Source organism: Phoca vitulina, unplaced genomic scaffold (genome assembly GCF_004348235.1).
Source record: "Phoca vitulina isolate PV1807 unplaced genomic scaffold, GSC_HSeal_1.0 scaffold9, whole genome shotgun sequence".
Classification (NCBI taxonomy): domain Eukaryota; kingdom Metazoa; phylum Chordata; class Mammalia; order Carnivora; family Phocidae; genus Phoca; species Phoca vitulina.
This window is the reverse complement of record NW_022589712.1, coordinates 38,684,743-38,711,793: the sequence shown is the minus strand read 5'-3', so window position 1 is coordinate 38,711,793 and position 27,051 is coordinate 38,684,743. Positions and strand designations below refer to the sequence as shown.

Sequence of the window (27,051 nt, the reverse complement as noted above, 5' to 3'; positions counted from 1 at the left end):
AAAAAGCAAGAATTTTCACAACTATACTCCTATCAGAAATCCTCCACAATTTTGCCATATGGTTATGTTCTAGCCAAAATACCTTGACATAAGAATTTTTAGTATTTATAACCTGTGCAAATGGTAAGACATTTCACTGGTTTCCAGAAGTCTTCCATATCTGATTTCTCATTTAATCTCATAAAACTGTATTCTGTGATCTTACTATTATACTTGTGAATTCTCTTTGAGGATCCATGGCTTGAAGAAATTTGGTGATATTGAAGGTAATCTAAAGAAAAAAACCCCAGATAATTAAAGAAATGAAAAGTGGAACCTGTGAGTGAAGATTAAAGGGAAATAGGGTTATTTAGTTTGGAAAGAGACAAAAATGATCTTAAGTTATAAGACAGCTTTAATATTGAAGACAAAGAACAGTTACTCTATATTTAAACAAATGGTGGGTTAAGATAAAATGAACTGGAAATTGAAGGAAGACAAATGGAATGAGCAAGCTATTATAAACAACCCTGGGGTCACTCAGAATGAACTGAATCCTTAGTTCTAGTTCTTTGACTCAGTCACTGTTGGGTAGTATTTGGATTTTCTAAAAATTCCTATCAACCTATACAAAGTAAAGTAGGAAAAAGTTTTATACACTGTAAAGGAGTTTTGTGAAAACTCCTCAACAAGAGACAGAGTTTGAGACAAGATTTAACAGATATTTTGTTGCACTGATTTTAATACTTCAGAAGAACTTATCAGGTAAACTCTTATATCAAGTACCATGGAAACTCAGTGCCCTAGAGTAAAATGGCCTGTACTGGTGGATCCCAAACAATATGATGGGGCCCCCAGGACACCATAAGGAACTCACCATAAGGGGCACCACAGGATTTTCTAAATTTTCAAGGAAAATAATGAAGCTTGGCATCTGTTAGACATCAAAAAGCTGCTGCCTCCAGGGAGTTCACAGATTTAACACAGTAATTCCTTTTGATAATGTTAGTTTTGAGAACTTGAGTTTTCAGTCATTCCTGGGAAAAAAAGAAAATATCATGGGAAAATCTACATGGAATGGGGTATAAGGGTGGTGATGTCTAGTCAGATTCAAGGTTTAAAATGTTGCACAGCTCCAGTCCTATGGCAACGGCTCACTCATACTCCTAGTGAGTAATTAATGGTTGTTTAAGAAGAAAGTAAAATGTATTATTTTTTCTTCCGCTTATGTTCATTAGTTTTTCAAATGCCTGCTAAGTGTTAGACCATAATTATTTGTAATTTTAAGTTGTTTGGACTTGACTTATTAAGTTTTTTTTTTCCCCCTGGGGGTGCTCTGAAAAAAATTATAAATCACAAAGGTGACTCTGAAGCTGCAAAATTGAGACTCTGTCATTTCTAAAATTTATTTCTGTTTTAAAGCAGCAGTGTGCATCTCATATTCTTTATAATATGCCTACATTGGTAAAAGTACAGGTTGAACCCAATCATTGTCAATTTGTGACAAAACATCAGACTTTAGGCTATAACTTAATTTCTCCTTTAAGTGACTTCCATGGTCAGAAGGTGCTGTTTCCAGTCAATTCTATGGGGTTTTTGAGATGTTTCTGATTATCATTAAGGTCTTGAAAAATCTAGATTCCTTTAGTATTTCTTTAAGGCCAAGAATTTCACAAGTGAAAAATAATATTTTAGTGATAGCCAATGTCCTCTGTCCATGCCTCTTTGTGATGGTAGCAACATCATGTATTGGGACCTTGCAAAAATTTTAAACATTTTGAAATAAAAAAGTGTATTTAGATCTAACGAGAAGCTTTCTTCAATAATAGTTCTTTCAAATTAGAAATGGAATGTCTCTTGAAAAACTAGTATCACTAATTATAGACTTAATAAAATGTTGCTAATAGGCAGAATATTCAACTTTGAATTGAAACTTCCACCAATGAGAACATATGAAAGGATATAATTCTACAGTTTATTCAGTTTCCTTTTTTGTTACTTATTCTTAATATGCTAGGTTGTTTGAAAATGATGTTAAGAAAATGGAGCTTCCAACTCTCAAAGTCAGTTCATGTGTTTTAACTTCAGCGATACATTACAGATTCATTTATTTTTTAAAAAAATGGTTAGTCTCTTGAGTTTGAGACCTGAAACATTGCAAGGTAATGTTTATCAAAGTACATGTGACCAGAGAGACATGCTTCTCACCATTTCCTTCTCTTTTGAGAATCCCAGTCCTGTATGGAGCCCACAGAAAAATCAAGCATTTATTCGAATTTTCTTGATGTCATATTACTTGTCATTACATTTGAATCAGAGATGAGTTTGAAGCAAAATCTAATTAGTATCTGTCCTGCCTTATGATATTTTTGCAAATTGAACATTTAGATTTTTTAATAACACTTAAGATTATATTACATCACTGACAGATTTTTATGGCCATATATGCTGGCTCTGTAAAACCGGAAAGGGTAGCTGGGGACTAATCACCTCACAGAGATCACATGCAGCTGAGCAGTAAAGATGCTGTCAGAGTAATCATACTTTAAATTTCTAAAAATTGTGTGGCATTTGTGGCTGTTGTGACGGTAATAGAATTAAAATAACTCTCATTTGTCCTAGCTTAAATCATGGTTCAGAATTATATAACAGTGTAGTAGGAATACTGTGGTGTGTATACTGAATTTTAAAGAGAACTTTTTTGGCTATAGGTAGAATATTAAAAAAAATGTTAAATTTCAGTTACCTTGGGTTACAGATAATTTCCTCTTATGTAAAAAATACGAAGGAATGTATATAACAGGAGTTATAGCCTGTTAAGTTTGTTTTTATTCTTTTTTTTAATTTGTGGTTGCACACTAGGAATTACATATCTATTTATTGTGAATCATTCTTGGAATAATATGACTTTCATAGACATTGCCTGTTTGTTGAGCAATTAGATTTATATGTATTTAGGTATTGTGAAATTAGCCCTGATACCAACACTTTATCTCAAAAGGAGAATCAAGCAGAATAATTACAATGAGTAGTAATAGCCTCTTGTAAATTTTATCAAGTGTATTAAAAGCAGTTTCCTTAGTAGCCATGTCATTTAAGTGTTGACAGGTGGAAGGACTTCCTACAATGGGTACTCAACCAAATTACTTTCTAAGTTCAGGCTTCTGCCTTTTGCTCTTGTAGTATCTCCCTTTCTGTAAATCTTCGCCTGGGTTACGTCCTCATTTCATTCAGATTCAGCTCAGAATAGGACCTTCCCTTGCCTTATCATGTAATCCTTTCCACTCCCCTCTTTGTCCTCTGTTGCTTTACAGAACTGTTTGGTTCTCTCACAGAACTATTTGGCATTATTTAAATGTTTTTTATTTATTTTTCTGTTGTACAGCTCTCTGTAATCCCCGTGGAAACAAGAACTCTTGGTCTTGTTCAGTACACCTGGAACAGTATCTAGTGTATAGTAGGTATTCTACAAATATGTGTTGAATGAATGAGGAAGAGAGGATGCTATGTCATTTCCATAGAGTTTTCTTTACTTAGCCTAACTTGGATTTATCTCCACTAAGTAGAAGGTATGCAGGGAGAAGTATCTCTGGTGTGTGGCAAAAGGTATCTGACCAGACAAGATCATTAAATTTAATAGCTAGAATTGGACAGTGAAAGCACTGCAGTAACTCATTATAGAATATTTCTCTGCATCACATCCTGCTCACACAGTGAACTGATTTTACCTTAAATAAGGAGATCTGTGGCTCCTTGGTTTCTACAAAATCTTTTGATATTTTCTGTAAATATGGTGAATTTGGCCTTAAGGAAGCCACATTTTATGAACAATGCATGCATTCAGGCCACAAAATATTAGAGCATAAGTGTTTTAGTTTCAGAGATATTGTTAATACACATTTGATTGTACCTAGACTGTCTACATCTAACTCAGTTGACAAACCCAGTCACATTTTTTGTCTTTTTCAATAAACTGATTAATTGCTGGTAGAATTAATCATAATTAACCCCTAAGTTCTCCACAAGCTTTCCTAACTCAGTGTCTCAATGTTGACCTCTTGATCCTGGTGAAGGAAATTTCACATAATTTCTTTAGCTTTGTCATTATCTTTTAAAAACACTTTTTTATAATTTCAGTTATTTATTTTTTTTAGAAAATTTGATTTAAGATATGTGGGAGAGAGATGAAAATACATGAAATAAAGACTACCACTTGGTTATCAATTTGCTGCTAAACATAAATTTTATCACAGTTTCCACTGCCTTATCCATGTCAGTGAATATTATACCATTTTAAAGACATACTGTCTGGAGAACTAATTGTGATGTCAGAAATCCATTGAGACTTTTCCCAAGTTCTATTCTCTAGCATATCATTCTAATTTTAAAATTTTAGGACTTAGAGATTTTCATCTCTTCATTTTAGTCATAGTAATTTGAAATGAAATGACAAAGTTTGACATAAGAATAAAATATATGGGTTAGAGAATTTATTTCAATAATTCATGAAGGTCTTTCCTCAAACATTTTTTTCATAATAGGATAGATTTTCAGGTAATAGAAAACTAGGTATTTGCCATAGTACTAATAACAAACGATGCTATTTTTTCCTAAGATAGGACTAATTTTATTAGAGAAATTAAATAAGTGTTTTTGCATTATAAAACACAGATTTGAATATTTTAGCTTTTGAATTCTTTAATTCTGTACTAGGCTTTTAAAAACTGTCTTATGGAACCCATTACTGGATTTTGAAATAAATGTATTGAAACTTGTGTTTTCTCAGGTAGAATGGAATGGAATGAATGCGGAATGGAATAGGATAGGAAAGGATAGAACAGAATAGAACAGTGAAATAGGGAAAAATAGAATATCCTGGTTTCAGTCTAAACCATATTTCTTCTTCTGTAGAAGTCAAAAAAGTTAAACAGACTATGAGAATCTGTGTAAGACTGTGAAATCACTGCTTAGTGTTCTTTTGGTACATTAGATTTGCTTGAATTCAGTCCAAATTTTTGCCTTAAGATTTGAAATATATGTGTGTACAGCAGTCTCTTTTCACTTATTTGATGGGGATCAAGCCAATTATAAAAATTATCTTAATTTTGGGGCACCAGGGTGGCTCTATTGGTTAAGTGTCAGACTCTTAATTTCTGCTCAGGTCATGATCTCAGGGTTGTGAGATCAAACCCCTTGTTGGGCTCTGTGCTAGACGTGGAGCCTGCTTAAGATTCTCTCTCTCTCCCTCTCCCTCCCTACCCCTTGCTCTCTCTCTCTCTCTTAAAAAAAAAAAACCTTGATTTTAACATTCAGAAGTCTGTTTCTGTTGTTTAATATATAGTATGGAAGTAATTTGCATGCAACAGAATTTGGCTGAATCTTTGATTCCTTATATTATACCACATAAGCAAGATTGCTACTTCTAAATATAGTTTTGGAATTATATCCATATAATTCTTAAATTACTCTTAAAACTTTTCATTTAAATGGCTAAATGGCAGTTATATTATCTCAAACCATGTTGATTTTACAGTTAAAGTGGATTACGATGGGGACTTAACTAACATCCTCTAAAACTCTCAGTTTAAATCAGTGTTAATGACATAGTTCCAATTGTCTAATTGCATGATATAAAATGCATATATAGTTATATTAGGGATCTCTCTTTTATAAAAGTCCAAGAGATTACTGCCTATGTTTTCTTTTAGGAGTTTTATGGTTTCGGGGATCATATTTGGGTCTTTAATCCATTTTGACTTTATTTTTGTGTATGGTGTAAAAAAATGGTCCAGTTTGTTTCTCTTTCCCTTCCCCCGCAACCCCTTCCCCGCTTTCTCCCTCCCTCCCTTCCTTTCTTCCTTCTCTTGTTTCTTTCTTCATGTAGCTGTCCTTTTTATTCCCCCCAATACCATTTATTATAAAAGCTGCCTTTTCCCCATATCCCTGCCTCCTTTGTCATATATTAATTGACTATATAAGTATGCATTTATTTCTGGACTTTCTGTCCTGTTCCATTGATCTCTGTGTCTATTTTATGTCAATACCATACTGTTTTGATTGCTACAGCTTGGACATGTATCTTGAAATTTGGGATTGTGATATCTCCAGGTTTGTTCTCTTTTCTCAAGATTGCTCTGGCTATTCAGGGTCTTTGTGATTCCATAAAAATTTTAGGATTATTTGTTCTAGTCCTGTAAAAAATACTATTGGTATTTTGGTAGGTATTGCAATGAATCTGAAGATTGCTTTGGGTATTACAGACAAAATTTTAACAATATTCTTCCAATCTATGAATATGGATATATCTTTTCATTTGTTTACGTCATCTTCAGTTTTTTTATCCATTTCTCCTAGTTTTTAGAGTATAGATCTTTCACCTCCTTGGTTAAATTTATTCCTAGGAAAAAAAAATTATTCCTAGATATTTTATTATTTTTGGTGCAATTGTAAATGGGATAGTTTCTTAATTTCTCTTTCTACCACTTTGTTATTAGTATATAAGAACACAACAGATTTCTGTATATTAATTTTGTATCCTGCAACTTCACTGAGTTCATTTATTAGTTCTTTGTTGAGTCTTAGGGCTTTCTAAATTTAATACCATGTCATCTGCAAACAGTGAGAGCTTTACTTCTTTCTTACCAATTTGGATGACTTTTATTTATTTTTCTTATATGATTGCTGCAGCTAGGCCTATGTTGGATAAAAGTTGAATAAAAAGTACTATGTTAAATGAAAATGGCAAGAGTGTACATTCCTTGTCTTATTCCTGATCTTAGAGGAAAAGCTTTCAGTTTTTTTCACCATTGCATAAGATGTTAGCTGCGGCTTTTTTATATACGGCGTTTATTGTGTTGAGGTACGTTTCTTCTGAATCCACTCTGTTGAGAGTTTTTATCATGAACAGATGTTGTAATTTGTTAGATGCTTTTCTGCATCTATTGAGACAATCATATTGTTTTTATCTTTCCTCTTGTTAGTGTGATGTGTCACATGGATTGATTTGGGAATGTTGAATCATTCTTGCATCCCTGGAATAAATCCCACTTGATCATGGTGAATGATCCTTTTAATGTATTGTTGAATTTGGTTTGCTAATATTTTGTTGAGGACTTTTGGATCTATGTTTATCAGGGATGTTGGCCTGTAGTTTGTTTTTTTCTTTTATACTGTCTTTATCTGGTTTTGTTATCAGGTAATGCTAGCCTTGTGGAATGAACTTGAAAGTTTTCCTTCCTCTTGTTATTATTATTATTTTTTTTTTTTTTGCATAGTTTGAGAAGAATAAATATTGACTCTTCTTTAAATGTTTGCTAGAATTCACCTATGAAGCCATCTGGTCCTGGACTTTTTTGGGGAGTTTTTTGATTACTGATTCAATTTCATTACTACTAATCAGTCTTTTCAAATTTTCTATTTCTTTCTGATTCAGTTTTATAAGATTATAAGTTTCTAGGAGTGTATCCATTTCTTCTAGGTTGTCCAGTTTGTTGGCATATGATTTTTCCTATATCTATAATCCTTTGTGTTTCTGTGGGGTTTGTTTTCTCTCCTCTTTCACAAAGCCTGACTGGCCTTTATGCACAGAGACAAACCTTGGAATATTGTGGGTTTGGTTCAAGACTACTGCAATAAAGTGAATATTGCAATAAAATGAGTCAAATGAATTTTTTGGTTTCCCAGTGCACATAAAAATTATGCTTATACTATACTGTAGTCTATTAGGCATGCAATAACATTATATCTAAAACAAATAATGTACATACTTTAACTAAAAAAAAAAAATACATTAATGCTGGGGCACCTGCGTGGCTCAGTCTGTTAAGCATCTGTCTTTGTTGTGGATCATGATTTCAGGGTCCTGGGATCGAGCCCCGTGTCTGCTTGGCAGGAAGTCTGCTTCTGTCTCTCCCTCTGCCTCTCCCCCTCCTCCACTCTTGCACACTCTCTCTCAAATAAAGAAATTTTTAAAATCTTAAAAAAAATAAAAATTCATTATTGCTAAAAAATTCTATCATCTGAGCTTTCAGTGAGTCACAATCCTTTTCCTGGTGAAGGTCTTGCTTTGATGTTGATGGCTGCTGACTGATCAGGGTGATGGTTTCTGAGGTTAGGGTGGCTGTGGCAATTTCTTAAAACAGGGCAACAATTGAATATGCTGCATTGATTGACCGACCCTTCTTTTCACTAATGATTTCTCTATAGCATTTTACCACAGTAGAACTTCCATCAAAATCAGAGTCAGTCCTCTCAAAACTTGTTGCTGCTTTATCAACCAAGTTGATGTAATATTCTAAATCCTTATTGTCATATCAATAGTTCTGACAGCATCTTCACCAGGAGTGAAGCACTTTCTTTGCTCATTCATGAAAAGCAGCTCCTTAACTGTTCAAGTTTTAACACGAGATTTGGCAATTCAGTCACATCTTCAGGCTCCACTTCTAATTCTAGATCTCTTGCTATTTCTACCACATCTGCAGTTACTTCCTCCACTGAAGTCCTGAAGACCTCCAAGTCATCCCTCCTCCAAGTTGATGGTTGGAATCAACTTCTTCCTAACTCCTGTAATGATGATATTTTGACCCCTTCCATGAATCATGAATGTTCTTAATGGCATCATGATGGTGCATCCTGCCCAGAAGATTTTCAGCCTACTTTGCCTTGATCCATCAAAGGAATCCCTATCCCTGACAGCTATAGCCTATTAAATGTATTTCTTCAATAAGACTTGAAAATCAAAATTACTCCTTGATGCATGGGCTACAGAATGGATGATGTGTTAACAGGCCTGAAAAGACATTACTCTCATTGCACATCTCCATCAGAGCTCTTGGGTGACCAGGTGCATTGTTGGTGAAAAGTAATATTTTGGAAATGGATCTTTTTTTTTTTTTTCCTGAGCAGTAGGTCTCAACAGTGGGCTTCAAATATTCTGTAAACCATACTGTAAACAGATATGCTGTCATCCAGGCTTTGTTTTTGCAGTTATAGAGCACAGGCAGAGTACACTTAGCATAATTCTGAAGGGCCCTAGGATTTTCTGCTAGCTTCAGACTTTTCTTCTGTAGCTTCCTCACCTCTGTCAGTCTTAATGGAATTCAGATAGGGCCTTGCTCTGGATTAGGCTTTGGCATAAAGTAATATTATGACTGGTTTGATCTTCTATCCAGACCACTCAGACTTTCTACGTATCAGCAATAAGGCTGTTTTGCTTTCTTATCATTCATGTATCTGCTGGAGGTGCACTTTCAGTTTCTTCAGAACTTTTCCTTGGCATTCACAACTTGGCTAACTGGCACCACGGGCCTAGCTTTTGGCCTATCTTAGCTTTCAACGTGCCTTTCTCAATAAGCTTAAACATATTCTAGCTTTTGATTTAAAGTGAGAGATGTACAACTCTTCCTTTCAGTTGAACTCTTAGAGGCTATTGTAGGGCTATTAATTAGCCTAATTTCAGTATTACTGTGTCTTACGGAATAGGGAGGACTAAGGAGGAGAGACAGGGCAACAGCTGGTCAGGTAGATCAGTCAAAACACATAATTTATTAAGTTTATCATCTTATAAGGGCATGGTTTGTGGTGCCTCAAAACAATTACAATAGTAGCATCAAAGATCCCTGATCACAGATCACCTGAAAAAATAATAATAATGAAAAAAATTGAAACATTGTGAGTATTACCAAATGTGATGGACACAAAGTAAGGCAATGCTGCTGGAAAAATGGTGCTGACACAGGGTTGCTGCAAATCTTCAATTTATGAAAAACTCATCATCTGTGAAGTACAGTAAGGCAAAGTGCAATAAAACAAGGTATGCCTATAAATTAAAAATGATTGTGTTGGTTCTTAACATTCCATAACATGAACCTTTTTTTTTTTTATTTTTTATTTTTTAGATTTTTTATTTATTTATCTGAGAGAGAGAATGGGAGACAGAGAGCATGAGAGGGGGAGGATCAGAGGGAGAAGCAGACTCCCCACTGAGCAGGGAGTCCGATGCGGGACTCGATCCCGGGACTCCAGGATCATGACCTGAGCCAAAGGCAGTTGCTTAACCAACTGAGCCACCCAGGCGCCCAACATGAACCTTTTTTTAGGCATTTGTTTTAACATATGTTAGCATACATAACATGAATTTAACATACATTTAGCATGCAATATGTATGCATTAGCATACATCACATACATTGTGTATATTACGTTTAATACACAGCTGGACATTTCCTAGAAATGCTTTTATCTTCCACTCTCTAGTAACTTTAAACTAATATTCTAATTGCAGTTATAAAATGAGCTAACCTATTCCTATCTCAAGAACTCCTGCTCTGAAGATTAAATGTCATTAAATAATTGAGCCTTACAGAAACAACAAAAAAAATTATGCATACAAAATATGAGTTGGTTCTTAACAAAATATTCGTAGGTTTTTTGAAGAATTTTGAAATAGAAGTTGCAAAAGGGCAGAAAGAGGATATATCTTGCTAATACTGGTACAAATCCAATTCTTCCTAAATTCTACTTAAAGTTGAAATTAAGTAAATACTGATTTTATGATAGTCATATTAAATACTATTTCGTCTTCTCTGAAAGCATGGGGAAGTGAAAGAATTTGAATATTTTCCTTCCTTATTTTTTTTCAGGGTTAATGCAATAGAGTGGAACAAGCAATATAAGCATCATACCTGATGTATGGTTCCCATATCTCAGTTCTTTAAACTTCACCTGAGAGTGACATCTTAATAATTGATTATTGTTTTTTTTAAGATTTATTTATTTGTTTTGGAGAGAGAGAAAGAGAGAGGAGAGCATGAGCATGAGCAGAGGCAGAGGGAGAGAATCTCAAGCTGTCCCCCACTGAACACAGAGATTGATGTGAGCTTGATCTCAGGACCTTAAGATCATGACCTGAGTTCAGATCAAGTTGGACATTTAACCGACTGAGCCACCAAGGTGCCCCTTGATTATTGGTTTCTAAGTTGATAGCTATTCTTTCGAAAATAAGGGATTGAAACTTTCATGCTGAAGGATTTGATTGTTTATATGTATTTCTATTATTTCTATTTTGTTTATGTGGCTCTGTTTAAGTAAGAAGAGATACTATGTTAAAGTATTTATTTCTTATTTTTATATTCTAGTGTTCAGTCTATTCTGTATTAAACCATGAAATTAAGCATGGATGTTTATAGAATTTAAAGAAATATTTGGTACGTGCTGTATGACATCTATGCTAAATAAATAAATAAATAAAATATGCTTAGAAAGCTTCCATAGAAGAGTTTCCACACACACACAAAAAAGTAATTAGAATGTTAAACTCATAGACTATCATAGAATCTAGGCTTTAGGAGGAAACTCAGAGGTTGTCCATCCTACCTTCACACTGAGAGAACAGATTTAAGGTCAAAGGATTAGATCTTAAACCAAACTTCAAGTATTTCCTTAAATCCAAGGTACACTTCTAGATTCAGGGAGAGTAAAGATAAAAAAATTATATATACCTTGCATCACCTTGGTGGTTCAGTCAGTTGAGGGTCTGACTCTTGTTTTTAGCTCAGGTCATAATCTCAGGGTTGTGAGATTGAGCCCCACGTTGAGCTCTGCACTCAGCAGAGAGTCTGCTTGAGATTTTCTCTCTTCTTTTCCCTCTGACCCTCCCCCCACACTCATTCTCTCTTTCTCTCTAAAATAAATAAATCTTCAGTAAAAATATATTTTTTAAGAAAGATATACCTATTTTACAGGATTATGTTGGTCAGAAAAGGCTAAGTACTATAAAAGGCAACCCCATAATTTCAGTGACTGAATAAATAAATAAATATTTATTTCTTACATTGGAGCAGGTGTAGTATTCTGCTCTACATCACTGTGCTGGGATCCTGCATACTTTTCCTATTTACAGGATCATGAGGCCCAAGATGACATGAAAACAAACTGTTGCCGGAAGGGGTTTGAGAGACTAAAACATAGGAAGGGTCTAAAAATCATGAATTTATTAAAGAGATTTGTAAGCACAGGAAGAAAATGAAATGAAAAAATGGTGACAAAAAGAGTAGGGCACCTTTGAGATCCTCAAGTTTCCAAGATCGAGAGAACATCAAATTTGTTAAAGGACTAATAGGAAAGAGGAGAGGGTGAGCACAGAAGCTGAAAAGAAGAAACATTTTGCGATCGGGATGCTTGGGCATATCCCTAAAGTAGCAGTTAGGTTTGATAAGTTAGATTTCTTTTTTACATTTATAATAAATAGTGTCTTCTTTGCACACTTTGAACATTAAAAGATAAGAGACAATGACTTTTCATCAATCTGTGAGCATCTGGCCATTTCTCACTGTCTGATGAGTTCTTCTTTTCTTGTTTTGATGATCTGACTGGATACGCATCAGGCCAAAGTACAGATAGAATCATTATCAATCTGTATGTGTGGTGGCAGATGTCTGCATTCCTCACTATTTCTGCAGTTTAAATGACAAACATGCATTTTTAAAAAAGATTTTCCATATTGAAGGTGACAGTGTTAAATTTCAATCTCGAAAAAGTAACAGGGTTTTCTAATGAGATACACGCATCTGCAAATGAAGTAAATCTACCACATTCTGGTCTTTTATAGTTTCTGGAAAAAGTTGTAAGACATGAAATTTCCTATATGAAACCCAGCATCTCAGTTAATTAGGGAGGATATAAGATGAACTCTTGAAAATCATCAAAAGATGCTACATCAATAATCCACAGATTTGAAGGAAAAAGAGGCAGTGTTTAAGAAAAGGAATCTTAGGGGGAAATTCTAATAAACATTAACATGAGAATTAATGATTATCCATCAATTACTAAATACAAATATATATTGAGAAAATAATGTGACTGTTTTGTAAAACATAACAATTCTGCCATGCGAGAAATATATACTTAAGGATTAAGTTTTCAAATGTAGCTAAAATCCTCAATACAGAGACTATACTCTAGTAAATTACTCTTAAACTGATCACATCCTTTTTTAAGATTTTATTTATTTATTTGAGAGAAAGAGTAAGTAAGAGAGAGAGAGAGCACAAGCCAGGGGGCAGAGGGAGAGAGAGAAGAAGGCTCCCTGTTGAACAGGGGCCCCATGCAGGGCTCCATCCCAGGACCCCGTGACCATGACCTGAGCCGAAGGCAGCCGCTTAACTGACTGAGCCACCCAGGTGCCCCAACTGATCACATTTCTAAAGCTTCTTAACATATATCAGCTGTTGCTATGCTTTCATTAGTAAAAATGGAAGTATAAAATAAAATATACAAGCACTAAATTAATAGTAAATATAATAAAAAAATATTTATATTGGTGTGCATCTATTTAAACAAGATCATGGAGGTGTGATCACTATTTTATTCCTAAATTCACACTTGGCTTATTATTCCAAGTTCTCCTGTCTGTTTCCTCCTTCCTCATTACCTACTTATTCGGCCTCTTTTATACCAAGATCTACAAAAACCATACCTCTCATTGCTAAATCCAATGTGAAAAGCTTCCCAGAAGATTTCTACCTTGATACTTCCCACAGGGCAGAGCATCATAACTCTCAATCTACATTTTCCAAAGAAGATCAAGATCATGAATAAATGAACTGGTACAAAAATAAAATGATGATGATTAGTTCCTCATCTTGCAAAAATATTTTTCATTTTGATTCCAGTAATGTCTAGGCTTCATAGCTGTAATAAATAACATGAAATCTACTAATAAGTATATTTTGTAAACACTAACATAATAGAGCATAGTTTCAAACTCCTCAAACTGAATATTTTCCTATATGTATTTTCCAGAACTACATTTTCCCAGTAATTTTTAAAGTGCTTAGAACAGTGCCTGGCATAACATGCTCACTATAAATGTTTGGTAAATAAAATATAATAACCATCGCCCTATGAATTATTACTTCAAGCAGGCCTATTTGTTTCAAATCCAAAATATTAAAATATGGATTTAGACAATCTTATGGACAGCAAAGTTAGGGCCAATTTCTTGGCTACTTATCAAGCAAAACCACCTGGACCTGAAATTTCCCAAATATATACTGTAAGTAAATTTAATTTTATAAAATTAACTTATACAAAACCACCTGGATAATTAGAAAAAAAAATATGTATCAATCCAGTTCAGCAAATATTTACTGAGGACCTGCTATATTCAAAATATTTTACTGGTAACTTTAAAGAATACACAGTTGTATAAGATGAAATCCTTGTGTACGGTACAGTTTAGTAACAATTACCTTATTGTAATTCATAATGAAGTCGTGTTTTAAAAATATTTGAAATTATAGAGATTCATTATTATAAAGCTTAATTGAATATTTTTATCTTACTTAGATCAGGCTATCTATAAATTAATCAATCTACCTACCCACTTATCAATCTACTTGTATATGTCTATTTATCTGTGGTAGGAGGAAAAGTCACCTGAAAAAAAGTCATACAGTGGAGGAGATTTATTCAGAATTTGTGGCTCTAAGCACTGTGCCATATTTAAATCTCTTGCTCCTCTAAATCAAGTAGTGTGTCAAGCTCTTACAGAAAATAAAAGTTCAGTTACTGCCAAAATTAGACATAGTTAATTATTAAAAATGACAACCAACATCTTCAAGTGCCATCCATTATTTAAGAAGGTTTCCAATTGAGGAGTACTTTGATTCTAATAGAAAACCTCTTTGATGTTTGCACATTGCTTCACAGGAAAAGAAACCAATATAACAGTCACAGTAACAATTCCCTTCAGAAAGTAATACTGTGGATAAAAGACCCAATATCAGGGCCTACCCATGGGTAACTGGTGAAATGGAGAAAATACGCCTTGAGTACCATACGAGTCTCCCTATGGTCCCTCTGCTATCTATCCGCTGCCTTTCTACTTCCTTGTTCCCCTCCCTTTCCTCTTAACAGTACTCTTGCAACTTCTGTGGTTCTTGATTTAAACTTTAATTACCAAAGTAATTAAAACTACATAGAGTTTCACATTTCTGTCAATTGTTTTTGCATGCCTTTATGTTATTTGATCCTACAACATAACGTAAGTACTAGAACACACTGAAGCTATTAGCTAATTTAAAGACATTATATTTGAGATCACTTCTTTCTGATTCCAAATAGAATCAGAACTGCTTGTACATGGGTTGGATGGATAAAATATTCAGTTTTAAATGAGAGAGGCAAGCTCTCAACACCCTGTATTAATGAACTTTTCCCCTTCTGATATAGCCAGGTCTGTGGTCGATTAGCGTTCAGTATGTTGTGCTTAGATCTGATCATAATTTGGTACAAATCTTATATATGGCCCGACAGCTAAGTATCTTAATTCCTCATCTTGGTTTAGAATTCCTGATCCAGGAATTTTATTTTCTTTTTATCTGCAAGTTAACACGATTGTGGTCTTTGCTAATTTTAATCAGGTTGTACTACCCATATGGTATATCAATCATGTTGGGTCAAAGACCAGTATCTGAAACAAATGTACATTCCTTCACCAAAGATGGTACCATACCTAGTACAGGTTATTTAAAGGTCTTGGTTTGTACTATATTTGAAAATCTAATTCTAGTCCGAATTGGCTATCTTCTTTGTTCAACATTATGTTCAAAATATTTCTTGTATTGCTCTTCCAATTCAAACTGGCCAGTCATACGGAGAGGGTACAAAGTCTAGAGCCTGACTGCCCAAGTATGAATACTGGCTCTCCAAAGGACTAGTTCTGTGACCTTGGGGAAGGTGCTCAACCACACTGTGGAATCCATCTTCATCCATAACATGGGGCTACTGCATAGTATCTACTTCATAAGGATGGGATGTGACAATTAAAAAGGCAATGTATGTAAACCACTTAAAACCATGTCTGGTATGCAAAGATCTCTAAATAAGGATTAGCTTTTATTATGTTTCTCACTTTTTCAGGATAACTGTAATAATGTATAATATGTTGGTGGTGTATGTTACATGAGTTGTATCTACTAATGTCATAGTTCTTTGTTTTAATAAGAGGTTCTGAAAATCAATATCTGAGCCACAAAGAAGGATGTTGACGGTAGCCATTTCCAGAACTGAGGCAGGATTATACCAGAAAAGTTAGTTTTAAGGAAATCACATTGAGTCAGAAGTTGCCATGTTCTAAAGTTACAAATTGTCTAGTTCATGCTCAACAGTTTCTGTCTTTCCCTTATAGGGAGATGTTTAAACTTTATATGTGAGAAAAAAATTTGCATTGCTTCTATTTATGCTTCCTGAACTTACTTATCTCCAAGGATCACCAAAATTGTTCATACATTTTTTTAATGTTACTACCAATATATGACTTGTAATTGGTATAAAATTTTCCTTCATTTGGGTTTCAATGGTTTGTAAAGTTTCCAAAAATATTTTGGAGATCAACAATATTACTTACTTTTATTTTACTAAGATAGAATTTTTAAAGAAGGATGTGAAGCCTGGAATAATAAAATAAAGGATAAGTAAATTTTATGCCACAGAATTTAAAAAATATATGGTAAAGCATTTTAAAAAACTAAGATATAAACAACATTAGGAAACACATTTACAAGATATAAGATAGGCAAAGGATAATAGTCAATATAACAACTTGCATGGTAATGAAAAAAGACAAAAACAAAAATGAAGAACAAATTTATGAGTGAGAAATTGACTAAAGAATACATATGTGAAACATATGAAAGGTATTCAACCTTACCAATTATCATATTCCAGTTAAATTATAATGTAGTATATCATAGTGAAATAGACATAATATTTGGTTTTTAAATTATGTGTTAACGTATCAGAAATCTTCATGTTTATCCTGTCTTCTATAAAGCTATTATTTATTTTTACTAAATCTAGAACAAAGAAGGGCAAATGTTTCAGTTGACAACATATTTAAAGGCATTACATGTTTACCCCCTAAGATCAGAAACTAAAAGTGTCTACTTTTACTTTTACCACTGTTATTAAACATTGTACCGGAAGTTGTACCCAGAACAACGAAGAAATGAAAGGTGTCCATATTGGAAAGGAAGAAATAAAACAATCTCTTTTTTTTTAGAAGACATGATCCTAGATATAGTAAATCCCAAAGAATCCAAAAAAAAAAAAAACCTTGGGGAGCTGTTGTTAAAGCCCCCCAATGTTTACAGCTGCAATGTCCACAATAGCCAAACTATGGAAAGAGCCCAGATGTCCATCGACAGATGAATGGATAAAGAAAATGTGGTATATATACAATGGAATATTACTCAGCCATCAAAAAATGAAATCTTGCCATTTGCAACAACATGGATGGAACTAGAGGGTATTATGCTAAGTGAAATAAGTCAAGCAGAGAAAGACAATTATCATAGGATTTCACTCATATGTGGAATTTAAGAAACTAAACAGAGGAGGATAGAGGAAGGGAAAGAAAAATAAGACATAATCAGAGAGGGAGACAAATCATAAGAGACTCTTAACTATAGGAAACAAACTGAGGCTTGTGGAGGGAAGGTGGGTGGGGGGATGGGGTAACTGGATGATGGGCATTAAGGACGGCATGTGATGTGATGAGCACTGGGTGTTATATGCAACTGATGGATCACTGAACTCTACCTCTGAAACTTATTATACACTATACATTAATTAATTGAATTGAAAAAAAAAAAAGACTGGCTGGTCCTAAAACCCAGACTGCGAACTATAGAATTTCTGGTGAGATAAAATCATGAAGCAGTAGCCTTAGTAATTAAAAGAAAGCTTGGGGCGCCTGGTGGCTCAGTCGTTAAGCGGCTGCCTTCAGCTCAGGTCATGATCCCAGAGTCCTGGGATTGAGTCCCGAATCGGGCTCCCTGCTCAGTGGGAAGCCTGCTTCTCCCTCTCTCACTCCCCCCTGCTTGTGTTCCCTCTCTCGCTGTCTCTGTCTCTGTCAAATAAATAAATAAAATCTTAAAAAAAAAGAAAGCTTAAAAAGCATATTATGGTAACATAAGTCCACTTGTGGTAAGAGGGCAGGGGTAGGGAGGGAGGATATATACACACCAGGGAGAACATTTTTTGTAGAGTAACAAGTTTATTTATCAGATTGGAAAATAATGTTGAAAACCTAGTAAGATCAGATTGAAGAAAATCTGGGATGACAAACAAATGAATTTGGAGTTCATTCTGTAAACAGAAAAGAAACAGAAAGACTGGATACATGAGAATATGTCTATTAAGTTTTATTTTTTGTATTAAAGGTAATGATATATAAACAATACATGTATCTATAAAGTGGGTGGTCACTGAAATGTATGAACTGATCAGATCCCAAATGTAAGCAATTTTCATTTTCCCTTTAGGGCGTCTGTATTATGTGGAGCTCCTGTCGTATTTTTTAAGTGCTTGTTTTAACTTTAAATATGTTTGGGGGATTCAACTACTCTCTTTGCCCATTGCCCAGTTAAATGAACAGACCTTACAGGAATTAGATAAGGATCCTGTAAATATTACTCTCAAAGAGAGTAATGGGAGGATTGCATTAAAATACAGTTATGAGCCAGGCCAAAGAAGCAAGTGCCACTTTATCCCACATTTGGCCAGAATGCAGTCACATGCCCGTACCAACTAAGAAGGACAGTGGAGAAAAATAGGCAAACTTGGTACCCCAGGAGGAAGGAAAAATGAGTTTGGTGACAAATTAGTCTCTCCTACAAGGCTTTGCAGATCACTAGTATCGATGGAAGATTATCCCCTTGGCTCCTTTTTAACCACTTACATGTCACCACTTAAGTAAGAATGAAGAGCCATGTATGTGTAGAATTTGCAATTAAATCTGAGGATTTTAATAAGCATTCCAATTAGTAGAATGATTCTTCTCTTACTTTGTGAGGCTCTCTGTCTGACTTATTAAAATAAGGCCATTTTCAGTTGAAGTTATTGCAATAAATAGGAAATTTTTTCAAGTGTCATTGTAATTTGGGTTATTAAAATGGGGGTGCTCAGTGGTATTAACACAACTGACTTTCCTTGCGCTTTGGATTCTATACAGAGATGGTTATTGTGTGGCTCTCATCTAAAAGACAACTGTGAAATGCTTGTATAAACCTGTAGTTCACCCTGGGTGACAGATACACACTCATGCATCATGGACACACATCTGTATAAAGGCATTACCACTTGTAAAAAAAAAAAAAAAAAATCACAGTATTATCCTTCAGGCAAGGAATGTTATAATAGCCAAAGTCGATGTTATGCAGTTGAGATAATAGTAAAAAAAAATTGCTTAATTCATCTGGCATAAATTTAAGCTGAAGACTCCTTTGGTTCCTTGATCTTTCACCCCTGGTATCTTGGTAAAGAACTCTGTGTCCTTTACTGTCCATACTCTCTGGTTACCCTCCTAGAGTTCTGAGAGAAGTAACAAAATTATGCTCATGATTTACCATGAATCACTCATTTTCATAAATGATTGACTTAATTCTAGGGGAAGAAACAACTCATACAGGTCTATATTTTAACAGTTGAAACTAAAGAGATGTCTTTTTAATTTTGGTTGAAAAAATCTAAGCTCAAACAAAGCATCTTTGTTTAGTTCTAAAGTTAAAAGGATTGGACAAACCTAAAGAAAGTAAATCCTTGTTAAATATAGACTTACATAGTTATCTTATTTTTTCAACTGTTAATCATAGATTTTAATGGATAGAGCAGTAGACTGGGGACAAGGGAATTAATTAGTAGGAAATTGAATTAATTATTACACAATGTACATGTATTCCTATCATTGGTTGGAAGAATAAATGAAAGCATTTTTTTCATATTAAAATTTATGACATACTAATTCCTCTATCTTGAAATACATCATTCACTCTATGTTTGTGTTCATTAGCTTACAGTATAACTATTTAAATATAAAACATATCTGTGTTTGGGGTATTCCAGGGCTCTTGACTTTGGAAATGAAATTCATGGCAAAATGCAACTATATTTAATATGTTCAACTTGAATTGAACTTTTTCACATTATAGACCTCTCAGATATATCATTATCCTACAGTAGTTTTGCACAGGTAAATTATTCATTTCATTAGTCCTGTATCTAAAAGAAAACATTTTCAATTTTCACATAATGCAGTTCAAAATGATGAGCTCTGGTTCTTTGGGGAATTCTTCAAATTGTAGAAGTCAGAGAAATAATGTGTGTCAGCTACGAAGCCCTAGAGATCTTAACAGAAAAAAACATCTCTTCGAACCATAAAAATAAATGCTGATACAAAGAATATCTTTTATGCTCAAAGAAAGATGAACTTTATATAATGAACAATAAAAGATTGTATCTAGGGTCTGTTTTATTTTTTTTCTGCACTAATTGCTGCTATAACAAATCTGAAAAGTGAGATCTATATGGTTATTACAATGAGCACATTTGCTTAGGAAGTTACTCTAGAAAATTCAGAATGCAGCAGTCCTCCCTTCATAAGCTTAAAAAAAAAAAAATAGGCATTTTGTGTGTGTAGATAGACTTGTTACTTATCTATGGTATAAGGAAGCCCTTAATAATAGTCCAAAATTGTCCAGCTTCTTTATATGGTTAAAAGTAGCTGTTTGTTTACTGAGGCTCCACCTGTTTGGAATTAAGTTTTAGGAGTTCCTTACCTGACAGTTGTAGATATTACATAGTAACAGTACCAAGGTCAAATAAGGAAGATAAATAAAAATGCAAACAGCAAACATTTCCCCTTGGATTATAATTCTTTATTGCAAGACCAAAAAGAAAATTTACTGTGCTACTGTTATTTAAAGCATTTGCTTGTTGTCTGAAATAGGTCCATAAGGAGCTCAGAAGAAGAAGATTGGGATTGTATGCTTCCATAATAAATGTGAGGATGTATCAGGGGATATAGTAGTAGAGGGTGAGTGAATAGTGAGGCAGAGTAAAAGGGACCTGACACTTGACATAGGGAGAAGGGAGGTAAAGAAGAAAGTGAATCAATTTTCATGTATGTGCCTTATATGTCTATTGTTAGGTATATTGTGAGGACAAATATGATAAAATTATTAAGATTTATGACAGTCCTTATCAATCAAATTAAGCATTTAAAAGTATATATCTATCTTCAGGAAATCTATCAAATATAAATGTCTGTGTTTACTACCATGTGATATTTATTCATTGAATTCACTATGCTAAAAAAGTTTATTTTGTGTTAAATTAATATGCCTCCTGTAGAGAATCCATGTATTTTTTATTAGGGAGGTAAAAGGTGTAAGGAGACTTTACAATAGGAAATATTGGACTCTGTGGAAACTATATGAAAAATTAAGCATTAGAGCCACTAAGTCAGTGGCTATACATTTCTGGACTGTTCTGTTAAATGTTATTGAGGTTGTTGTTTTTTTTTGTTGTTGTTTTTTAACCCTGCCAGGATATTTATTTAAAGCATTTTGGCTGACAAGAAAAGTAAAGTACTGGATAAAGTTTTTAAAAATTGCTTTCTTATTACTTAAGCTGTACCTGTAGATTTATTGATGATCTAATGCTTTCTCAGAGTTGTGTTTGGGATTATCCTATACATTTCCATGTAGCTTTATTAGACTGTAGATGAGTTAAAAAAGCCTTGAGAATTATTTCCTTTTAATTTGTTTTGATTTTTTTTGTTTTGTTTAGTAGAGTCCTTTTTTAAAAAAGTTTTTATTTAAATTCCAGTTGGTTAATATACTTTAAGCTCCCTTCTTAATGTAGCCTAGCTTTACCTAATCTACTGATAATGCTCAGTAACCTAATATGAATGGATTAGAGATGACTTCATGACCAGCCTTGGTATTTTATCTGATTTTATACCTACTAGTAATTCAGAGATTATTCAGTAAAACCAACATGATCTGCAAATGTGCTTTTTTTTAAATTCTGGATCCTCAAATCTTATGCTGTGTTCAATTTATGGATAGGTAAAACCATTATGTCCTGTCATTAAAGGTTTACTCCATTCTGCAGCTCTTTTGTTTGTTGCAATTGCCCTAGTCTTACTGGGCAGACAGAACAGTTTATGATGAGACCAAACAGTATGTTTCCCGGGCAGTGAAAAATGTGAAAATAATGATCAAGGGTAATAATACCTATGTGAAAAAAAGATGTCAAAAATTAAGTGAAATCGTGGGGCACCTGGGTGGCTCAGATGGCTAAGCGTCTGTCTTCAACTCGGGTCATGATCCCGGGGTCCTGGGATTGAGCCCCGTATCAGGCTCCCTGTTCAGCAGGGAGTCTGCTTCTCCCTATCCCTCTGCTGTTCCCTTGCTTGTACTCTCTCATTCTGTCAAATAAGTAAATAAAATCTTTAAAAAAAAATTAAGTGAAATCTGTAGGCTTTTCGTTTCATCTTAGGAAAAAAAAAAAACAACAGAGGCTATGTAGCTGTGATTCTTTAAGTATAATCATTGCACTATGTGTATCAGAACCGTGGATGACATTTGCTTAAAAACAGGATTTCTGGGCCTTGCTCCAGGCACACTGAATCAGAATCTCTGAAGACAGAGCACAGGAAACTGCATTTTTTAACACCTTTCCCAGTGAAAGTCTGATGACCACTTTCCAAAAATGGTATTTTTGCATACCAAAACAGGTTAGTTGAATTTCTGTTTCTCTATCAACCATCTTGATATCTGCCTCTCATCATTTTTAACCTTAATTTGCCATCTGTAGTGCATGCACGTGAAACCCCTTGTTTCACATAACTTCCCTTATCAAGTTCAGTTTTCCTTTCCTTTTCCTCTTCCCCCTCCTTCTAAGAATTTTCACTAAGTCATTTTGAATTCTTGCTCTGTCAAGGAATAGCTTGTTTGAGTTAACTTCCTTTCCTTAACCAAGTTGTTACTCAATAAGAATAATACGGTTTAGGGATGCCTGGGTGGCTCAGTTGGTTAAGCCTCTGCCCTCAGCTCAGGTCATGATCTCAGGGTCCTGGGATCAAGTCCCGCATCAGGCTCCTTGCTCAGCAGGGAGCCTTCTTCTCCCTCTGCCTGCCGCTCCCCCTGCTTGTGCTCTCTCTCTCTCTCTCTCTGATAAATAAATAAATAAAATCTTAAAAAAAAAAAAAAAGAATAATACGATTTGACCTGAAACATGCTCTAAATGAAATTATTCTTACTTGTTTCCTGTGTCATGGAACCAGTAGATCTTTCCTTATCTCCTCATCATAGATTCGATACCCTTATTCTTCTATCTTACTGCAAATAACATACATATATATATATATATAATATATATATATATAACTATTCTAGAAAGTAAAAGTGCCTCACAATTCTGGAGCTGGGAGCTTAAAAAAAAAAAAAAAAGAAGAAAAAAGTCAAAACTCATGGATTCTATGCCTTGTCTGCATTTAGTCCTCTAACCTTGTATCAAGATTTAACCAGAGAAGCAAGATTTAACCAAGAGGAGAAATATATTAAGAGATTTATTGCAAGGACTTGGCTCACTGGATTGTGGGGACTTACTGGGCAAGTCTGAAATCTGTAGGGCATGTTTCAGGAAGGGGAGACTAGAACTCTCGGGCTGAATCTTCCGCCACAAGATAACAACTTTTCTCAGGGAATCCTCAGCTCTGCTTTTCAACTGATTGAAATCAGGCACACTCAGATTATCTAAAATAATCTCCTCGCTCAACAGCAACTGATTATGGACTTTAATCACATCTACATAATACCTGTGTGGTAACAGCTAGATTGCTGTTTGATTGAGTACCTGGGACTGTAGCCTGGCCAAATTAACAGATTAAAAAAAAAAAAATCACAGGCAATGTTGGAGTTTTTGTTTATTTGATGTAGTGTTTTCTGTATTGGTGTTCATAGCAAATTATTTCCTAAATAGAAGTTTTTATGCATGTGAGTTACTTAAGTTTATCCTTTTTCTGGAAACTGTTCCCCCAGAGAATACTGTAAGCCTATGATTCACTGGTGAGACTATTGGTCAGTAGTTTGATAGAATTTATAGCTGTGTTTCCAGTCTTTTAATGGCTCTTTCAGAGTCATCAAAATCCATACTTAAATGCCATGTTCAATATAATTAAATATTTAACAGTATTAGAAAATCTCTTAAGCTTTGTCCTGATTCCTCCCATAACAGCTTGATTAGGGGAAACAGCTACTTACAAAGAACTCTGGATAAATGTTAAAAAACATTATTCCTGAAAGATTTATAATAATTTGGAGAAACATTTTAACTAAGCATCAAATTCCCTAGTACAGCATTGATTTGTGTGACAGCCACATCATTTTTACTGTCAGCAGAAAGCATACACACTTAGGGATTTTGTGTGTGTGTGTTAGGTGCTCACGTGAAGGAGACAAAAACAAACAACATTTCATGTTATCAGAAATCAACCAAGTAACAAAGCGTGAGATTGTTGAAAATATAAAAAAATCACTAATGTATATAATGTGACTTTGGGTGTGAAAAATAGGAACTTTTTAAAGGACCTGTTCTCTTAACCAGTTGTGTCCTTTGATGATTTAAATAAATGGAAACCCATAGAAATGGAACTCCATATTGGATCAAGATTCTTTTTGCCTGCTAATATTGCAAAAACAATTGCTAATTTTGCAAATATGGTTATCTGTGTTTAAAAAGAATGCAAAACACTTGATACACAACTGTCCTGGGACAAATTTATGATGGCAAAATGCCAGAAAAAGCATGTCTTTCCTTTTTTGTGGTAATTATTGCCCTTTTGAATGTTGCACAGGGAAAGAGGAAAGCCTTTTATCATTGTTCTCCCACCTCAGACGTAATAAAGCAGAATGTCAGGAACACAATGAGCCTTCACATTATGGCCGCTTGGTCTTTTGATGTCTGTATTATCTTTTGGAATTTATTCCTTTTACTGGAAACAGGATCAGAAGACAATTTTCCTAAAATAGGTAATTATGTGAAATGTATTAACCTATTATCTCCTTGTTCCAAAACTCCCTGCAGCTGCACATGGATACATAGAAGCGTGTCCTTGGTGGAAATTACAGTAAACAATTGAGACCTTGGCCAGTAGCTCTACTGAGGGCTGTTCTTCTGGTAGCTTTTCCTTCAAGGAGACCGTCTCCAATTCATAATGTAATGTGAGATTAGCAGGCCCACCTATTTGTTCTAAGCTTGTTTCTTTACTTAATAGATAGATATTGGAGGGTTATCCTGATGCTCAGATGAGATGAGGTATATAAAGCACTATGTCATATTTATAAAACACACACATGTTAGGAATTATGCTAGAGGATTTTAACTATTCAGATGAAAAGTGAGGCATTCAGTCTTGTATGCAAATGTTTGACATCACGTAGACAAACCATTTGAATGATAGACTGAATTTCTTATTTGTCTTTGGAGACTTGACATCATGTAACTGTTTTGAACATACTGGAATATTCTATCAAATAGTAACTAGTCTGGCAGGTTGTTTTTTGAAGACAATTGTTGGAGTAATAAATTCTTTTTATAGTGGCTCTATAATTGACATTTTTAAATTTCCTTTTGCATTAAATATATTTAGTATGGCAATGTATTTTGGAGCTGCAAATTGTTAATAAGCATATACCCAGATTGTTAATAAGCATATATAGTGGTAAGTGATTCAGTGTAAATTTCAACCAGAAAACATTCCTCTTCTCAGATGACAGCGCGTCAGACAAGAAAAATTACATGTAAGATTAAGACATTAATAGAGTTCCTTTCTGACACCTCCTACCCTGCCAACTCCACCCAGCTGTTTGTTACTTATATGGTCAATTTTTTAAATTCTTTCTTTTAATAGACTTTATTTTTTAGAACAGTTTTAGATTCACAGGAAAATTGAGCAGAGAATAGAGAAAGATCCTATACAGCCTCTTTCCCCACCTCATGACCAGCCTTCCCCACCATCAACATCCCATACCAGAGCAGTGGCTTTATTATAGTTGATGAGCCAACACTGACACATCATCACCGACCAAAGTCCATGGTTCACATTAGGATTCACTCATGATTTTGGACATTCTCTGAGTTTGGACAAATGTATACTAACGTTCATTCACCATTATAATATAACACAGAATAATACACGACCCTAAAAATCCTTTGTGTTCCACCTATTCATCCCTCCCTGCCCCCGCACCCCTCGCAATCACTGCATTTTCTTTTTTTTTTTTACTGTCTCTGTAGTTTTGCCTTTTCCAGGATGTCATAGAGTTGGAATCATACTTGACTTTTTCTTATAATGTACCTTTTGAGTACATGATTGAGATTGGCTTCTTTCACTTAGTAACATCCAATTAATTTCCATGGCTTTTCATGGCTTGACAGCTTTTTTCTTTTTAGTACTGAATAATACTCTGCTGTCTCATTGTACCACAGCTTGTCCATTCACCTACTGAAAAGCATCTTGGTTGCTTCCAAGTTTTAGCAATTATAAATAACGCTGCTGTAAACACCCATGTGCAGATTTTAGTGTGGACATAACTTTTCAATACCTTTTGCTAGATACTAAGGGGTTCAATTGCTGGATTATATGGTATAAAAGTATGTTTAGTTTTTTAAGAACCTCCTAAACTGTCTTATAAAGTGGCCGTACCATTGTGCATTCCACCAGCAAGGAATGAGAGAGTTCCTATTCGTTGCCAGCATTTGGTGTTGTCAGAGTTCTAGATTTTGGTCAATTCTAATAGGTATGTAATGGTATCTCATTGTTTTAATTTGCATTTCCCTGGTGACATATGAAGTGGAGCATCTTTTCATATATTTATTTGTCATCTGTGTATCTTCTTTGGTGAGGTATCTTTTAAGATCTTTGGCTCATTTTTAATTGGATTGTTTTCTTACCATTAGATTTTTTTAGATTTTATTTATTTATTTTTTATTATGTTATGTTAATCACTATACATTACATCATTAGTTTTTGATGTAGTGTTCCATGATTCATTGTTTGCGTATAACACCCAGTGCTCCATGCAGTACATGCCCTCTTTAATACCCATCACCAGGCTAACCCATTCCCCCACCCCCTCCCCTCTAGAACCCTCAGTTTGTTTTTCAGAGTCCATAGTCTCTCATGATTTGTCTCCCCCATCGATTCCCCCCCTTCATTTTTCC

General features: G+C 34.4%; 1 protein-coding gene across 5 annotated transcripts in view; it reads left to right on the top strand.

The window, feature by feature from the left end:
• Nucleotides 1-27,051, top strand: part of NKAIN2 (sodium/potassium transporting ATPase interacting 2) — a 972,957-nt gene that overhangs the window by 358,496 nt on the left and 587,410 nt on the right. Inside the window, exon 1 of one of the 5 annotated variants that reach the window (XM_032407950.1) lies at nt 22,286-22,561. The exons of the other annotated variants lie outside the window; for them this stretch is intronic. Coding sequence (XP_032263841.1) covers nt 22,520-22,561 — 42 coding nt within the window. The 5' untranslated portion in view covers nt 22,286-22,519. Of the gene's footprint in view, nt 1-22,285; nt 22,562-27,051 lie in introns of those variants that run through there. 5 annotated transcript variants of the gene reach the window in all.